This window comes from Colletotrichum truncatum (assembly GCF_014235925.2).
Source record: "Colletotrichum truncatum strain CMES1059 chromosome Unknown Contig_0008, whole genome shotgun sequence".
In the NCBI taxonomy this organism is placed as follows: Eukaryota; Fungi; Ascomycota; class Sordariomycetes; order Glomerellales; family Glomerellaceae; genus Colletotrichum; species Colletotrichum truncatum.
This window is the reverse complement of record NW_027222405.1, coordinates 37,301-54,521: the sequence shown is the minus strand read 5'-3', so window position 1 is coordinate 54,521 and position 17,221 is coordinate 37,301. Positions and strand designations below refer to the sequence as shown.

Here is a 17,221-nt window from a genome sequence, read left to right as displayed (position 1 = left end):
TGTGTGTGTTGGAACCCATTTCATATTTGCCATCGTCCTCTTGTGTCAAATCAACGATTTCATAGACTTTCGGGGGAGTTGTGTTAATGAAAGGCTAAATATTCTCGACCTTAATCACAGCGCTAGGAGAAAATACAGCGTTTGGTTTTACTGTCACTTAGGGCTATGACTAGAGCTGAGGTAGTTGGTTGAGAGGTTTTGGTCATGGCGACTTTGAAACTTATGTGGTGCTGTACGCGGGGCGGCCTGACAGCACTGGCCTAAGGAAACAACATATCAATGCGAATATACTTCAAGCTAAGCAGTCAAATGGCCATGGCACTGCGGTCTTTCCAAGTTTTACTATGTATGTTTAAAGTTTAGCCGCAGTATCCACATCTAAATTTGGATCTGCAACATTTTTGAACGGAGTTGAATTTTTAGTATCTAGGATTATTAGCTTATCAAGTAAGCTTATAATTTTATTGGATCACTGTGCCTTTCTGGTCATAAATCTGTCGATCGAAATCGTCATAGCAAAGCAGAAGTTTCCTAACCTTTTAGACCGTGTGCAACACGAGTACCAGTTTTGATGAATGGAAGGTGCTTTTTCAAAAACCCAGCGACTCCAACGGACAGCCGGGTCAATGACTTTTGCATCAAAACATCTGTCCCATTCGTAGAAAAATAGCCATAGAGGTTTGATGACCTATGAACCAGAAGTGGATGCTCTGGATTAGCAGCATCAATAGCTTGTTGCATAAGTCTGACGGTATCTTCGAGATGTTAAATTAGCACCTTAGTCCTCGTTACTCTTGTTTTCTTCTAAACTTTGATTTCAAGGGTATTCAACTATAACACCCTTCCTAGGTCATCCTAGAGGGTAAGCTCCACAGCCTCACGACACATCCGAATAGCCTTGTCCAAGTTTTCGATTATCAATTTTCTTTATCTCTTACACAAAGCTAAAGAGAAAGGCTTATTTAAATATAACCAAGTTCTCATTACTAAATATAGTGTCGAACCGTCCTCATAAAAATTCGTCATCTCTAAAGTCCTTTAATAATCTCTATCGTCAAAGTAAATTCAATCGTAATCCTAATTAATAGCACAGACCTCATCAGAACGCCAGCTCCAGTAACCAGAGTTATTTTCTTGGAAGCCAAAAGCAGGACCTCCTTTACTCAGAGACGCGTTCCAACCCTAAGAAAAGCAACAGAGATAGAGTCAGCGATACCGATAAATATGGAGAAGGAAGACTTCATTATTTTCAAAATAGAGTGATGTTCAGAGTAAAAAGTATATAGCGTTCAAATCCCGATTTCGAATAAAAAAAAAAGGGGGGGGGGGGGATCCACCACATGTTGTACATTGGACTGTTTTGATTGACAGACTCCAAGTGCAAACTTGCAATCTCACTCCTAATTAGATTCGATTGATAGAACCTCGTGGGCATGCTCGACTAGAAATGAGAAACGAAAGTGGATAGGACAGAAGTCGGAAAGGGTGTTCAGTAGACGCGCAAGCGCATGAAGCTTACTCTTGAATATGACCCCGAGAGATCCGTGATTATTGGCTTGGTGAGAGTCGCAAAAGGACGAGATACATGGTAAGCCTGATCGAGGCATTTCAAGTCATATGTAAAGTCAATTAATACACCGATGAATGTACCAACCCTAAGCAAACCATCACAAGTCTTTACGAAAGTATACCCGCTCATACCCGTTTTCAGTCTTCCTCTCCGTCTCGACAAAGCCCATTTTTTGGTAGAGTGCCACATTCTCATACATTTTGACATTTGTAAAAAGCGTCAGCGATGTTCTGCCCTTCGCTTCTGCGAAAGCTTCAGCATAACGCATAAGCAGACCTCCGTAGCCACGGCCCTGCGCTACTGTATCGACTACTAAGTTATTGATTTTGATTGAATTGGCGCCGGCGTCCTGGCTTAAGATAATGGAGCCCACGATATCGTTAGTCGAAGTAAGCTTCAAGACAAATACATTGTGAGCAGTGAGCAGCTCGGTGTAATTGGCTGTCATAGGGGCTGGTGGTCTACCAATGCGGTCGATATACTTGGCATACGCCCTGTTGACTATGGCTTGAATGACTGGAATATCCGTATGAGTAGCCCTTGATATAGACAAGTCTTTGATTTCAAGAACAGGATCTGTCTGCATTCTAGGTGTGGCTTCGTTAGTATCTAAGGCCCTCGGTTGAGGGCTCTTACTCACTCGTGAAAGACCATTTTAGCGATAAAATGGAAAAGAGGCTGGGTTGATTGATTGAGTATTACTGGAGAGAAAGTGTGTAACTATTAATCTTAGAATGGAAGATGCTTTAGGTTATTTTAATTGATTCCTAGCGCAAATTAGTATGTGAGTCATTCGAGAGGAGACCAGTATGCGTTGGGCGCTTTACCAGCTGTCAGACAGTGGAACCGGGCTTTGACCATCGCATGTATCGGGGCATAAGTTCAACTGTTAGATAAACGATATTAGTTTGATGCAATACACCTGGGGTTCATTGAGCAAAGAGTGATTCATGTTGTTGATTGAGTGATTCTACCCATTCCGGTTGAAGCGGGGTTCTGTTTTGTATCTACCCGTTCTTCCCGGTTTCAGCATATTGCAAGAATGCAACTAAGCTAGATTTCCTAGCATTTTATCCGGACGCAGGCGTCAATCTAACACACCCCCCCAGTTGAGGCCGCTTAGGCAGAGACTGATCCGCTGGGTTACTTAGTTTTCCAGTTTTTCCATTTCACCTAGAAGTTCCATTTCTCCCAGTGTGGGCAGCTTTCTCTTCTCTAGGTGGTTGGAGATGTCCACTAGGCCGATTTGTTTGATAAACGTCTTGAATGGCGTATGGCTCATCGGTTTAGTCAGTCCGTCTGCAACCATATCTGCAGTAGGTCTGTATTCCACTTTGATTCTATTCAATTGAGCTTCCTGTCTCAACCAGTGGTTGTGTATATCAACGTGTCGGAGTTTTGTCTGCAACTTGGTGATGTCCTTGTTGATCAGTTGTATTGTCTGGATGTTATCGCATTGTATTCGTATCCGTGATTCATCTAATTGAAGTCCAAGTTCCTTAAGTAGTCGCGATACGAATATAGCTTCTTTGGCTGCCTGAGCAAGAGCAAGTAGCTCAGCTTCTGTTGTTGAAGTAGTAACGGTTGCTTGCTTATTAGCTCTCCAACCGATAGTGCCTCCAAACAATCGCATTACATAGGCTTGGGAACTCTTGCGGTCCTCTGTATTGTCTGCAAACGAGGCATCGCTTGCTACGAAGAACTCATCGTCTCCGCCGAATTGCAAGGCAAGCGATTTGGTTTTCTTCAGATAAAGCAGAACCTGGTCTGCTGCTTTGTGGTGTTCTGGACCTGGGTTTGCGTTGAACCTGGCTAGTTTTGATGCTGCGAAAGCTATGTCAGGTCTAGTAATAACGGCAGCATATAGAATTGATCCAATCTTGCGTTGGTATCGCCTTATGGACGCTATGCTAGCTTGTTTTTCATACGGTCTTAGCTCTTCGCGTCTCATGGGAATGTCATGTCGCTGATCTCTATCTTCAGATAGGTTAGCAATCTTGTCAATATAGTCTGACTATGATAGCCAGATAAGTTTCTTGTCTCGGTCTCGAATGATTTCGATTCCAAGGAACCACTGTAGTGGTTTTCCCCCCGTTAATTTATATCGTCTCTGTAACTTTCCTGTTACTTCTTTGATTTCATTCTCTTTCTTCCTTTCATATGCCAGGACTATATCATCCACATAGAAGAAGATAATGATAGCTCCTTTGATCATGCAGCAGGGCTCATGTGGAACGGTTTCAAACCCGAGGTCTTTCAGCGTAGCCATAAGGTCCTTTTGCCACAGGAGTGGTGACTCTCTTAGGCCATACAACGCTTTCTGGAGCATCAGGATGATTCCTGGTTTCCGATAGCCTGGAGGCATGCGCATGAATATGTCCTTGTCTAGCTTTGCGTTTACAAACGCGTTAACGGCATCATACTGGATTAGTTCGAGGTCGAAACGTGCAGCAACCGCCATCAGTGTCCGGAAAGACCGTCCTGCTAGTGTTGCGGCATAGGTTTCTTCATGTATTGACTTGATTTGCTGGTCTCCTCTGACCACGAGGCGTGCTTTGCCCTTTTGAAACCGTCCATGCTTGTCGAATTTATATACGTATACCCACATGCAGTCTAGGACCTGACAGTCCTTCGCACGGGTGTCTTTTCGACTTATTTCAATCCAAGATTTCATCTCGGCGTGACTGCGTAGATGTTGTTGTTCCGCCGTCTCGAATAGCGTACCCATGGGGTGGTTTCTAAGATCAGCATGGCTTCGCGGTAACGGAGGCATCTGCCGCCTGTGTAGGCAACTTGGATTCTTTAACAGTCGTTGAAGCTTTGCTTTGTCGATCTGCTTTCCTTCAAAGATGCCCACCGGCGTGGCCTGTCGTCCAGCCGCAAACGCTGCCTTCCATGCTTCAAAGACATCATATAAACTTTCACCTTTCTGAGCATTTGCTTGTAGGAATTCCGAATCATCCCGAATCGTCATAGCTAGAAGTGCTGTCGGTGGAAGAGACACAGGGGATGGGTACGGACGACTCTGGGCATCAGAATTCTTGGCTTGGTCATCGGTGCCGGCTTCTGCCTGGTCTCCCGTGCCGCCTTCTGGTTTCCCCAGGTCGACTTCCGCGTCCCCGGTTTGTCCAGAGCCTTCGTCGGTACCAGCTGGTTGATCAGACTCAGCCTCCAACTGTTCAGCTCCTGTATCTCTTTCTACTTCATGGAGAACGGCATCTTCCCAACTGAGCTGGGTTCCGACGTCCTCGTCTTCTCCATAAAGGCCCTCCCAATTTGTTTGGGGTATAAAGGCACCGGTGTGGTCTTCTTCTGCTATCATATTTCGGTCTGTTTCTGGTTCCTCAACCTGGTCAAGTAAATTGATTAGCTCTTGCTGTCCGACGTGAAGGAGGTCATCTCTTAATTGGTTCAAGTTTCCGTTAAATAATTCGTCTTCGTTAAAAATAACGTCTCTTGCTCCGACGACTCTTCCAGTCTGAGGGTTCCATATTCGATAAATGTTTGTTGACTGGTACCCCACAAGAAAACCGATCCATGCTCTTGGGTTCAACTTTTGCCTTTTCTTCCGTTGTAATTGAGCATCCGTCGTCATAGCATATGCCTTGCATCCATAGACACGTAGGTGTGCTTGGTATGGCTTTCGGTCTTGGACCGCAACCCCGTCTCTGTGCGCTAGGGCGGTGTAAAATCTATCGTACGGTGTTCGCCAGCTATACATATGCTTTGGCGTCCGGTTGTACAGATATACAGCTGCACGGTAAATCTCGACCCACAGATGCTCTGGCAGCCGAGCTCCTATCCTCATAGCCCGCGCTTTCGCCTTGATAATTCTCCCTGACACCTCAGCTCCTCCGTTCTGTGCTGGGGTGTTTGGAGCTGATGCTTCGACTCTGATATGTTGGGAGTGAAGTAATACAGATACAACTCCTCCCGTCACGATTTCATTATCGCATTCGATAATCTTTGGTTTGATTTGGTATTGTCGTTCGAGTATGCCGGTTATGTTTTTCAATACAGTACTGATCGTTCCTATTCTTCTTTCCGCAAGGTAGTAGTCCCAAATCATTCCCGACCAGCGGTCCGTGATTAGCATTACGCTACTTCTGCCTATAGGGTCTTTTGGAAGGTCATGAAAGTCGATTGCTAATCGCTCACCCGGGCCGTAGCCTACGTTCCGTGGTTGACGGCTTATTTGACGCTTCATCTTGGAAAGTGCGCATCCATCACATTCCACCGTGGTTAGTCCTTTTATCCGGACCCCTTGTGAGGTATTAACTAGATGTTCCAGAGCCTGAGGTCCTGGGTGTCCAAGTCGAAGATGCCACCTCCTTGCGTCTGCTTTCATAGCACCTTTCTTTGTCCAGGAGTTCAATTTGTGTCTTCGAGTAACGAATGCAGTATTCGGCGTGTTAGGAGGTATATCTTCGATGACGAATTGGTCATATCGGTCCATAACCTTGCATACGATTGAGTTATCGAATGACCTTATGTAGTTAGAACGAAGACGATTGTCCTACTAATATCCGCGTTTTCTTAATTGTCTAAGGGATACCAGATTGCAAGGGAAATTTCCACATAGTGCGACATCGTTCAGTTGGATTATTCTTGGTCCTCTCGGTCCCTGGGTTTGTATGTTCACATTCCCGTATCCTTGGATAGGAATTCTGCTTTCTCCAGCAAGGATGAAATCCCCAGCCTCCGATCGACGGAAGTTGTTAAACCGGTTGAAGTTATTAAAGATATGTATTGTTGACCCTGAGTCAAGAAGAGCCGAATTCTTCAATGGGTAGTATGTAGTGCAGGACATCGAATTAAACGCAGAGACAACGAAGCTGGCTGTGTACTCTCCAATACTTCGTCCTAGTCAATCGGTAGCTTCAACGTGTTTGACTTTCTTGATGCGGTTGATTTCATCCTTGAGAGATGCGTCGTTCTTAAGTCGATGTTCAACCGCATCACGGATTAATTTCCTGCCCTTGAAGTAGTCTGGTGCATCGTTAGAAAACACATAGTAGCAGTTTTCTAGAGCGTGATTGCCATCACAGGCTTTACACACTATATTAGTGCTCCGTGTGGTGACTGTGCGTTTTCGCTTTCGGCTGTTGACTTGGTCTTGACTAGGTTGGCTCCCTTCTTCGTTATGCGTTTCAGCCTCCGTCCAAGATGTATTGTCGCGGTCTGCGGCAAAGGTTGGGCCAAATACGCCTTTGGTTATTTGGGAACCTTTCTCTCGCGAGCTAAGAAGATCTCGACGTTCTGCTTCCTTCCTGAGGTCTTTTGCAACCTCTCCGATCGTCAATGATTTTTCCTCAAGTTTGTTTTTGTAGATTCCAGCATATATAGCTGCCCAACTTCCTAGAATTGGTTGGATGGCCTTGGTCAAATCGTCGAACCAAATATTGGGGTCTTCCACGCCTCCGGTTTTCCTCACGAGCACATGGTTTGCCGCCATTTCCCAGGAAGTGATCCATCCAGCGAAGTCTTTAGGTACCCTAGTCAATGTTGTTATAGCTGCCTGGTACTTTCGACGAGCCGCAGCTTGTTGTTCTCTTTCAGTAGCGCCTACACTCGTCTGTAGGTTGGAGTACCATGTCCTCAAATCCCATATAGCGCGGCAAGAGCTCTGGCGTAAGCCATAGTCAACCGTATCAATAACCCAAGCCTTAAGCTTCTCAGAATTTGCTTCTTGCTCTTTGTATTCCTTGTAGTCTTGTTCGTAAACCCTCCATTCGAACGTAAAGGAGGCTTTGTCGTCCGCAGTAAGTTCGGATAGATTTCGAGCATGGAGGTGTGGGTCAGTTGACTCAGTTGCTGAGGGTAGGGAGTCGCCCGCAGATGACTGGCTAACTGTCTGACTCGATTGGCCACTGTGGCGGGTCTGTCTCCCCTGTTGGGACAGTTGCTCCGGGTCGGTAGCTCGAGTAATCTTTCGATTATAGGATTCAACTGTCGGTCTCGCAGGTTTTTCCATTAAAGCTCCATCATTTTCAGGATTGATGTAATCCCATAAATGCAAGCCTATAGCTTTTGTTTGGAATTCTTCGTCCCAACGGCCCCAGTCTTCAAAGGTCCGTAGTAGTACCTTCTTAGATGAGGTATTGCCACTCGACATCGTATCTTTCCATGCGCGTAACTGGCTCTCGAGCGATATGAGACTCTTAATTGTTAGATAAACGATATTAGTTTGATGCAATACACCTGGGGTTCATTGAGCAAAGAGTGATTCATGTTGTTGATTGAGTGATTCTACCCATTCCAGTTGAAGCGGGGTTCTGTTTTGTATCTACCCGTTCTTCCCGGTTTCAGCATATTGCAAGAATGCAACTAAGCTAGATTTCCTAGCATTTTATCCGGACGCAGGCGTCAATCTAACATCAACTAATGCATCCGGTTTCCCTCCAATATTGAAATAACGAGGTCTACACAAATTCGTTCAAACGTCGATCATACGCAAGGAATAGGATGTAAAACCCTTGAACTCTACTAGACAGAGTTTTTATTGGATTAAACACATTCTTTTATTCGCTCCAACAGAGAGGTGGGCTTACTGATACATCACACCTGGATGCGTTCACACGGCATGTACAGGCTAAACATGGTGTTTCGCTTAGGACGTCAGAGCAAGTCATGTAAAGATTCTTCAAGAAAGCCAAAGGTTGACTGATGGTCAACAATCCAATGAAGGGTAAAGCGTGTATTGGATCTACTGAGTATACTAGGGACGCTAGGATAGACATGGCAGTTGTTGCTCCCTATAGCCCTCTGTTCAAAACTTTTCTGTGCAACCTGATGCTAGCTCGTCCTTACTAATGATAAAACTACTTTAGAGGCCATTCCAGTTGCGAGCCAGATCCCGGCGCCACTAGATTGACTGCATTCAATTACTAGTTGTGTGACTTACTAGCAACTACTTGAGGTGAGGTGGCTTAATCTTAGACACTAAATATTGAAGATCAAAATAAAAGAGCTTATAACCTCTGAACTAGACGGAATACATTTATGCAGTATCGAAGATATTACATGGTAATAAGCTTCTTTAGAGGTATCCTTCATAGTGATATGGACACTACTAAAGTCGATGTACTCCCCCAAAACAAGCGGGATAAACCCAATGAGAATTGTGAAAAATCCAGAGGCAACACTATGACTCGAGGTAATGAGATAAGCCATCGTTTTCAAAGCGACGTCTTTACTACATTGGGAAGGAGACATCAGCATATCGCTTGTTTTTGAGATGTTTGCTGCCTACACTGGCAGGTCATTCTAACAAGCACGATTAAATTAATGAATGAATGGAGAGTCATCAATTTCAATGACACTCGGAAGCACTTGGCGGCTGCGTCCTTCGTGTATAAAACTTTTATTATGTCCATGTAAAGTAATTTAAAGAGGGCCCGTGTAGGTTGAATACAGGCAGTTGTCAGCACAGCGCAACTTTTACCCACTTTACACGAATCCCAGGACAAATCTGTCTTGGCAAAAGCTTGCAGCGTTAACATGACGTGTATTATTTTCACTGCTACCTTCCAACTGATGCTGTTCATCTTGAACATCTGCTGACTGAGATGACTATATGCGGAATTCTTCAGGATGCTGACGCGATGATGAGGACCATACGTTCCCTTCCTCTCACTGCTGCGATTGCATATTCAACCAGCCATTTCTAACAAGGCATCAGGCCACTTGCTCTGATTCTAGTTGCCCGCCCGACTATATGGGCGAAGACTCGCTATTTCCCAGCAAGTCGTGCCCTGCAGTAGATCTATACTTATCCCACTCAAGATCGAGCCACTCCTGTCGTCCTAGGCTTTCGAACAGACTCATGACCTCCTCGCTAGGTCTCCAGTCACCAACCTGCCACTGCACAACTGGTGGTGTAGCCGCCGCCGCAGCAGCATCACCGTCTTTTTTCTCGCCACCACGCCCGGCAATGAACTTGACACCCCATCTGTGGCCCTTTCTCATCGGCAGATCATATTCATCGACTTCTCTGTCGTCTGAAGGGTCCCACCACAGGTGCGTGAAAATCTCGGCGTCCTCGAGGGTCGGCATATTGTCGCGAGTCAGAGACTTGGCAAATGCTGCAAGCAGAGGCTCGATCCGCTCTCTGCAAGGCTCGGTGCGGAACATGTCTAGATAGTGATCGTACTCGTCGTCCGGGTTGTCGCCGAACTCGGCATCAAGTTCCATGTCCTCGTCCGTGTCGGTTTCGCGGGGGTAGTGTTCTGTATCTGAGATCTTGTACCCTCCTTGTTCAGAGTCGTGTGGATCCTCGCCACCCGGGCCGACAAAGTACCACCGCCCGTCTGGACGGAGGGAATGGAACTCGAGCCGGAATCGCCGCATCTGTGACCACTGCTGGTCGGCTGGTGTCTCAGGACTGGGGAACAGGTCTGGAGTGACCACAGCACGCACGTCGAATACACTTAGCTGCGCACCGAGCTTGCACAGGCCAACAGACACGGGGTCCTTATCCGCTGGATGGATCAAGTTCGGCCGGGCTACAGACTGGTCATCCTTGGGGCGCGAAAAGAATGGCCAGAAGTGCAGTGCGGCCCTGGTCAGACTGGCGGGGATTCTTTTCCCGCAGAGATGCTTCTCCTGGTCTATGATGGCGGCGCCGAATTCGTGGCGGGCGTCTCGCAGAGGGCCTTCCCATGGCCAGGTGTAGTGCTCGCGCATCACCCTACTCGGCATGGAGGCGGGCATGGGCCGCTCCCACAACCATGGGGCATTCCACTCTTGGACAGCCGGCAGGTGGACGAGGCACTGTAGCGGCACGAGGAGAGAAAGAGGGCGTATGTCTGTCGCATTTTCGGCATCAGAGCCGTACGCCCTTGATCTGATGGCCAGGCTGCTCACAAAGGGCAGATCTGGCAGTGCCTCGGGTTCGTTCAGCTGCAGGCGACGCGAGTGATACCTGCGATGGTGGCATGACGGCTCCTCTGGCCCAAAGTTTTGTGGTTGAATTTCAAACTTGATGCCGATGCTGGCCGGCGGATCCTCGATGCCTTTATAGGCGGCGGCAATCTGCTTGTAAAAGGCATGGATGCGCTCCGACATGTGGGCGCTGATAGCGATGGTCTCTTCGGCAGGTTCATGACACGGCAATGACTTCTCCGCATACTCGTCGACGAGGAGGAGCGGCAGCGGGAGATCATATTCGGAAACCGCAAAGTTTGCGTTGCGGGCGGCCTCGAGACCTGCCTTGACCTTTTCAAAGATCTCACTTTCGAAATCTGGGTCGGTCTCGCGAAGCGGCATATTGATTGATATGATGTGATGAATCAGTATTGGAGTTGACTCTTTGCTTCGTGAGGCTGGGGGAAGTAGAGGGTGAGTTGAGGGAGAGGAGGAAATTAAATCTATGGTTTAATGCAGGAGTAAAAACGGCTGTTATATATCAGCTACATGTGGCTTGGCGTCATGCAGGAGTCACTTGGGCAAGGAAGAAATAGAGCGCTTATCCCATCTTGAATGAGCGTTCAGTGGCGGATATTGAAAGAAGGGGGTTTGGGCTGATCCGAGCTTACCTATTGAAGGGGGGTCGCTTGTAGGTGGGTCTATGTGGATTCCTGAGGTAGCACCCAATTGCCTTCTATTCCAAAGACAGAGCATGCATACATGAGGTCTGGGACAAGGTAGATACAGATCGCTTAGTTCACTGCAATTCATGACGCGTTCCAACTATGTGCGCACGCTGATGACAGAATTGGACACTATTCTCAATGTGCGACCCGTTCCTGCCCTTCGCAACTTGGGGCCTAGCGCTCACCATGCGTCTCAGCATCAACAGTGTTGCCCGAGAATGTGTTATGGGCAAAGGGTATGGCTTACTTAATACTCCACTGCGTGGTTAGTTAGACTGTCTATAACTTTTTAGTAGATCTACAGAGTTTCTTAAGAGACAAAAGGTATCAAAAATGTCGATTAGTTCTGGGGCAAAGTCTTATACTTTGGATAACTGGTGTATATCTAGAGACGGTCCTTACTCTTGATTAAGGTATAAACTTTTACATCGCTGTCTTGACAAATGCGATTGGCTTTGCGAAAGAATGCTTCTTCCGATGTGAAAATAAGGTCCCCCCCCCCCCTTTTTTTTTTTTTTTTCACTCTTTTCGTAAGTATTCTTTAGTTACGAGTGACACGAAGGCTACTAAGCTGGTAGGATTTCTGATACCAGTTTCCGAGAAACCCACAGCATGTCGGACCGGGGCCGCGCGGCCGGGGTGGGGTCTTGTCGCACAACGGGCCAAGCCCGGCCGGCCCTTTAGCGCTCGGCCCAGCTCTGATCTATACTAAGATTCGTTTGCCACTTTTGAGACAAGTCCTTCCACGTGCCACTAAAATTAACGAGAAAATTACAACTCCAGCTGCAAAACGAAACCATTTACTTTACACGAAAATACATCCCTGATGACCATATCTTCACATATGGCAGGGTATCCTACCACCCCACGCAAGTCTCCGCGAAATTATGTTCTCCTACCTCCGTGTAGCATCAAGTCATACGACAGATTACAATGGTTGTTTCTAGCTGGAAACACCAACGCAGTACGCCTGGCCGAGCCAGAAGTTTGTCACGCAGTCCCTCGAGACGGCAGGGTTCCAGCGGTAAAATTGATCAAGTGTGATGCCGTTGTCGCTAGCCATGGACGCGCAGCCGTCGCCGCTGACCACAACATCCCACTTGTTACAATTAGCCGGCTGGCCCGTATGCGTCGGCGCTGGAGGGGTCGGTTTCGCTGTCGTAGTTGGAGTACCCCCGACACTAGATCGGCCAACGCAGTATGCCTGCCCCAGCCAAAAGTTTGTCACGCAGTCCTTGGATACCGCCGGGTTCCAAGCGTAGAACTGGTCCACGGTAATACCGTTATCTGCGGCCATGGACCCGCAGCTGTCGCCGCTTGCTACGACGTCCCATTTGTTGCAGTCTGATGGCTGACCCGTGTGTGTCGGCGCTGGAGGGGTTGGCTTCGCTGTCGTCGGCTTCGCTGTCGTGGTAGGGGTGCCCCCGACACTAGATCGGCCAACACAGTATGCCTGCCCTAGCCAGAAATTGGTGACACAGTCCTTGGATACCGCCGGATTCCAAGCGTAGAATTGGTCCACGGTAATGCCATTGTCCGCGGCCATGGAGCCGCAGCTGTCGCCGCTTACCACGACGTCCCACTTGTTGCAGTCTGAGGGCTGGCCCGTGTGCGTTGGCGCTGGAGGGGTCGGGGCTGCCGTTGTAGAGGGGGTAGAGGCTCTCGTTGTTGTGACACCGGAACCAGCCCCAGATACGCCGACACAGTACGCCTGCCCAAGCCAGAAATTGGTAACACAGTCCTTGGATACCGCCGGATTCCAAGCGTAGAACTGGTCCACGGTAATGCCATTGTCCGCGGCCATGGAGCCGCAGCTGTCGCCGCTTACCACGACGTCCCACTTGTTACAGTTGGCAGGTTGGCCGGTGTGCGTGGGAGCCGGGGGGGTGGGCTTGGCCGTCGTCGACGCCGTGGTTGAAGCAGACCGCGAGGCCGTGATGCTGATGCCCTGGCCCTCTCTATGCGTGCAATAGGCCTGTCCGAGCCAGAAGTTCACGGTACAGTCGGCGCTGACGGCCGGGTTCCACTCGAGGAACGTCGCAAGGGAAATTCCGGCGTTGTCGGCGACGGACTGGCACGAGTCACTGCTGGATACGACATGCCAGCCGTCACAGTCTGCCGGCTGGCCTTCGTGCGTGGGCCCTGGCGGCTGTGGTCCGGCCCCAGTGGGCTCGGCGTCCTCGGTGGTGGTTTGTGTGGGCGGCAGACCCCAGGAGCCGCAGTACCGCAGGCCGACCTGGAACACGCATGACGGGTTCGTAACGTTTGTTGTGAGCGAGTTCCAGGCGATGAAGCTGTCAAAGTCAACATTGTAGTTGGACGCCGCAATCTCGCAGTTGCTGTTCCAGAAGCCGAAGACATCAGGCGAGTACTGGTACTCATCGCCCTTGAAGTAGAAGAAGCAATCGTCGCGAACGCCGGTAGCCAACGGGAGCTGGGTCGGTCTTGGATCCAGGGTCATGGTGGCGTTGGGCAGCATGGTGAAGGGGACGCCGGTGAAGGATTCGTTGGGGTCAATGGTGACGGAGACATGTCCGGGACGGCCAGGATAGTTATTGATGTCACCGACCGCCTGGATACAGTAGCTTTCCTTGGCAAAGAGGTTGGTGCAGTTGGAGTTGATGCCTGTGTTGAGGAACATGAAGTCCTCGAGAGAAATGGCAAACTTGAGAGTCACCAGGTTGCAATAGTCGCCAGCCTCAACCTCGTACCATCGGCCGCAGGGCTTGTCAGATCCAATAGCAGTATTGGAGGGTATCGGAGCAGCAGTGGTAGGCGTTAATGGAGGAACAGCCGTCGTTTGGGCGGGCGGCAGCTTGGGTCCGGGTGGTTCGATGCAGAGCGTGGTGCCGTTCATCATATCGAGGTTGGAACAGACCGGGTTGATGACAGGATTCCAAGCCAGCAGCTGTGGCTCTGTGATGTTCGCAGCCGTGGCGATGGCTGTGCACGTCGTGTTGACAGCCACTGTGACAGTTTTGCACGTGTTGGTGATGCAGAGACTACCCGAAGTTGGGAACTCGGAACAATAAGCACCGAGGTGGTTGTCAGACAGCATCCAAGCTGTACCGACACTCTGAGCCTTGGAGATACTGTAGCAATCATCACCGCCTTGGATCTGATACATGGTGCCGTCGCAGACTGACTTGGTGGGCTCTGGCTCGGTGGTGAAATAGTCAATGGTAGATGTAGTAGCAGGCTTGCCCGTGATGCCACAGCTGGATGTCAGCGTTTGGTAGATAGACTCGCTGGCCACAACGGGGCCGTCAAAGTAGGGCGACCCAGATCGCAGGCGCAGTCTGGCTGCGAGACAAGGGTCACAATCCGCGGGCTTAGCAGCGCCCTGGGGAAGTTCGTTGATGTAGTTGAAGACGGAAACTGGCAAGTTATTAGTAAAAATGTGCTAGAAAGGAAGAAATTGGCCATCAAATCAAGTCCGAGCTCATTAGCGGAGCGGGAGGCTACTTACCTCCAGGATCGGTGAAGAAAGCTGCCAGCGCTGCAACGGGGCCGCAGAAGACATTGTTCTCCTTCAGACAGGTGAAGCTATAGATGTACCGGCGGCTGGCCGGGATCACAATAGGTGATGCGTCAAAGTCATCCTCGGCAGGAATGACAATGTCGTTGCCACAGGCAGACCGGACCGAGCTCTCCCACGACTGGAGCGCAGAAGCGCAGCCAGCGGTGCACACACGTGTCAGTGTCACAGGAGGGTAGTAGAAGTCATGACGGAGGGCCGGCACGAGAGGATCGCAAGCAACATCAGCCATGAGGGCCGCAGAACATGCTGCATCGAGATCCTCGGGAAGGCTGTCTTCGTAGAGCATCTTGACGGCAGAGACCGAGCTGGGGCTCAGGCCCAGAAGAGCCCCGAGCCCAAGGATACAATGGCGGAAGGCCACCATGATTCGGGGATCGTGTTTTCCTGCCTCTCTCACCAAGAGTTAAAAGAATGAACAGTGAGTGGAGGAGACTAAGACATCCAAACAAAAGGAGGAAGGGCGTGTTGTGTCTACCCAGACACAAGAAGCAACAGGCGACTGCAAGAATGATAAGTAAGTCAGAAAGTGGCAATGGCTACAGAACAACAGTAGTCCAGAACAATTGCCCAGGACCGATGGAAACTTGGTCAAAGGGATTTCAGCTAATCCGACTTGTCGCCGTCCTGTCCGAGAAGAGACCGGACAGAACCGCCCGATGCAAGAGAAAGGGTCACAAGCCCGCTTTCAACAAGCCAAGGATCATCAATCCAGGCTCCGTGGGACATTATAGGGTAACGTCGCACACCCACTTCTCGCACACCCCCACATTTCGCACACCCATAAATCGCTCATGTAGAATTTTACCCTCTTCAACATTCTTTAATATCTTCACCACTTTTACAGCGATTATTATAATTCTTTGAATAGTTACTCTTATACGCTTAATGGGCCAGTATACGGAAACAGAAGTCAATCAAGCTCTCAATGCAGTTGCAAGTGGGCAGAGTGTCCGAAAGGCAGCTCATGATGCTGGAATTCCACCATCAACCCTCCAGTCTCGATTAAAGGGTTCACAGGCAAGAAATGTAGCTTTCTCTAGCTTCCAGAAGCTATCTCCAGCACAGGAAAGTCACTTAGCTGAATGGGTGCGTATCCAGGCGGCGTTAGGGCTGCCGCCAACACATCAACAACTCAAGGAATTTGCCCGGCGAATCCTAGACATCAGAGGCACTACCCAGCCACTTGGGAGAAACTGGATTCAGTTCTTTATTAAGAGAAATCCATCAATCAAGGTTCATAGAGCTAGAGCCATCGATTCTAAGCGTGTCAATGGGGCCTCAACTAATGTAATCAGGCAATGGTTTCAACAACTCGCCCTTCCAGAGATCAAGGCGATCAAACCACATCATCGCTATAACATGGATGAAACTGGTATCCTAGAAGGCAGAGGATCAAATGGCTTAGTACTGGGATCATCAGAAAGCTCATCAATGCGAAAAAAACAGCCTGGGTCTCGGGCTTGGACAACTATGCTTGAGTGTGTCTCTGCAACTGGTCAGGCGCTTCCTCCACTTGTTATTTATCGAGGGAAATCGGTTCAACAACAATGGTTTCCTCTTGATATCCATAAACGTGATATTTACAGTGGTTGGAAGTTCACAGCAACTGAGAATGGCTGGACTTCAGACTCTACAGCTGTGGAATGGCTTGAGAACATCTTTATCCCTCTGACTAAGCCTGATCATCCCTCTGAGCAGAGACTATTGATCCTAGACGGTCATGGCAGTCATGAAACAACAGAATTTATGTATCTCTGTTATAAACACAAGATATATCTCCTTTTCCTACCGCCACATACATCCCACGTTCTCCAACCTCTAGACCAAGCAGTCTTTGGGCCTCTCAAGGCGACCTATCGAAAAGAGCTTGGATACCTCATTCAACACAACGATTCTACAGTTGTAGGCAAACGGAACTTTCTTACCTGCTATGGAAAAGCACGCCAGATGGCATTTTCAAGCAAGAATATCAGAAGCGGCTGGAAAGCAACAGGACTATGGCCCATTTCGATAGCTCGACCGCTCATGAGCCCTCTACTGCTTGAGAATGCTTCCAAGCCCTCAAAGCCAGGCTATTCTACGCCTATGAGGGCCTCTGATGGTGGAAAAGACGAAAACTGGGCATCTGCTACATCCATAGTAGCCTGGTCAACGCCCAAGAAGACAGTTGATCTATATGATCAACTTAGCTTATTCAGCAAGTTGGATAAAGATCAGCAAACGCAGCGACTGTTGTTTCGGAAGGTTCAAAAGGGATTTGATGAAAAGGACTATCAATTGGCTACAGCAGAGAAGAAGATTGCAATGTTGGAAGCAGAAGTTGAGGCTGGAATGGTACGGAAGCGGCGTAAGGTCCAAATGAGCCCAAATTCGAAGTTTGCCAACATTGAGGCAATTCACAAAGCCCAAATTGAGGCTGGCGAAATTGAGGATAGCTCAGATGAATCTAGCGAGCCTGAATTACCTATTAAAACTGGCGATAGTATCACAGTTGCAGGAGACGAATCAGACTTATAG

The 17,221-nt window shown here is 48.7% G+C and overlaps 5 protein-coding genes across 5 annotated transcripts; 1 reads left to right on the top strand and 4 right to left on the bottom strand.

Moving 5' to 3' along the window:
- Positions 1-1,667: 1,667 nt before the first annotated feature.
- CTRU02_211490 (acetyltransferase protein) lies at positions 1,668-2,156 on the bottom strand (the record flags this gene model as incomplete). Its single annotated transcript, XM_036732119.2, has 1 exon — positions 1,668-2,156. The coding sequence occupies one exon, from the start codon at positions 2,154-2,156 to the stop codon at positions 1,668-1,670; it is 489 nt and encodes a 162-aa protein (XP_036576198.2).
- A 7,127-nt stretch (positions 2,157-9,283) lies between these two features.
- CTRU02_211489 (uncharacterized protein) lies at positions 9,284-10,837 on the bottom strand (the record flags this gene model as incomplete). The annotated part of the gene is made up of 1 exon (XM_036732120.1): positions 9,284-10,837. One exon carries the CDS (start codon positions 10,835-10,837, stop codon positions 9,284-9,286), a length of 1,554 nt encoding a protein of 517 aa, XP_036576199.1.
- A 1,269-nt stretch (positions 10,838-12,106) lies between these two features.
- CTRU02_211488 (LysM domain-containing protein) lies at positions 12,107-14,290 on the bottom strand (the record flags this gene model as incomplete). Its single annotated transcript, XM_036732121.1, has 1 exon — positions 12,107-14,290. One exon carries the CDS (start codon positions 14,288-14,290, stop codon positions 12,107-12,109), a length of 2,184 nt encoding a protein of 727 aa, XP_036576200.1.
- Positions 14,291-14,624: 334 nt separating this feature from the next.
- Positions 14,625-14,990, bottom strand: CTRU02_211487 (LysM domain-containing protein; the record flags this gene model as incomplete). The annotated part of the gene is made up of 1 exon (XM_036732122.1): positions 14,625-14,990. One exon carries the CDS (start codon positions 14,988-14,990, stop codon positions 14,625-14,627), a length of 366 nt encoding a protein of 121 aa, XP_036576201.1.
- A 1,073-nt stretch (positions 14,991-16,063) lies between these two features.
- On the top strand, positions 16,064-17,221 carry CTRU02_211486 (transposase; the record flags this gene model as incomplete). Its single annotated transcript, XM_036732123.2, has 1 exon — positions 16,064-17,221. The coding sequence occupies one exon, from the start codon at positions 16,064-16,066 to the stop codon at positions 17,219-17,221; it is 1,158 nt and encodes a 385-aa protein (XP_036576202.2).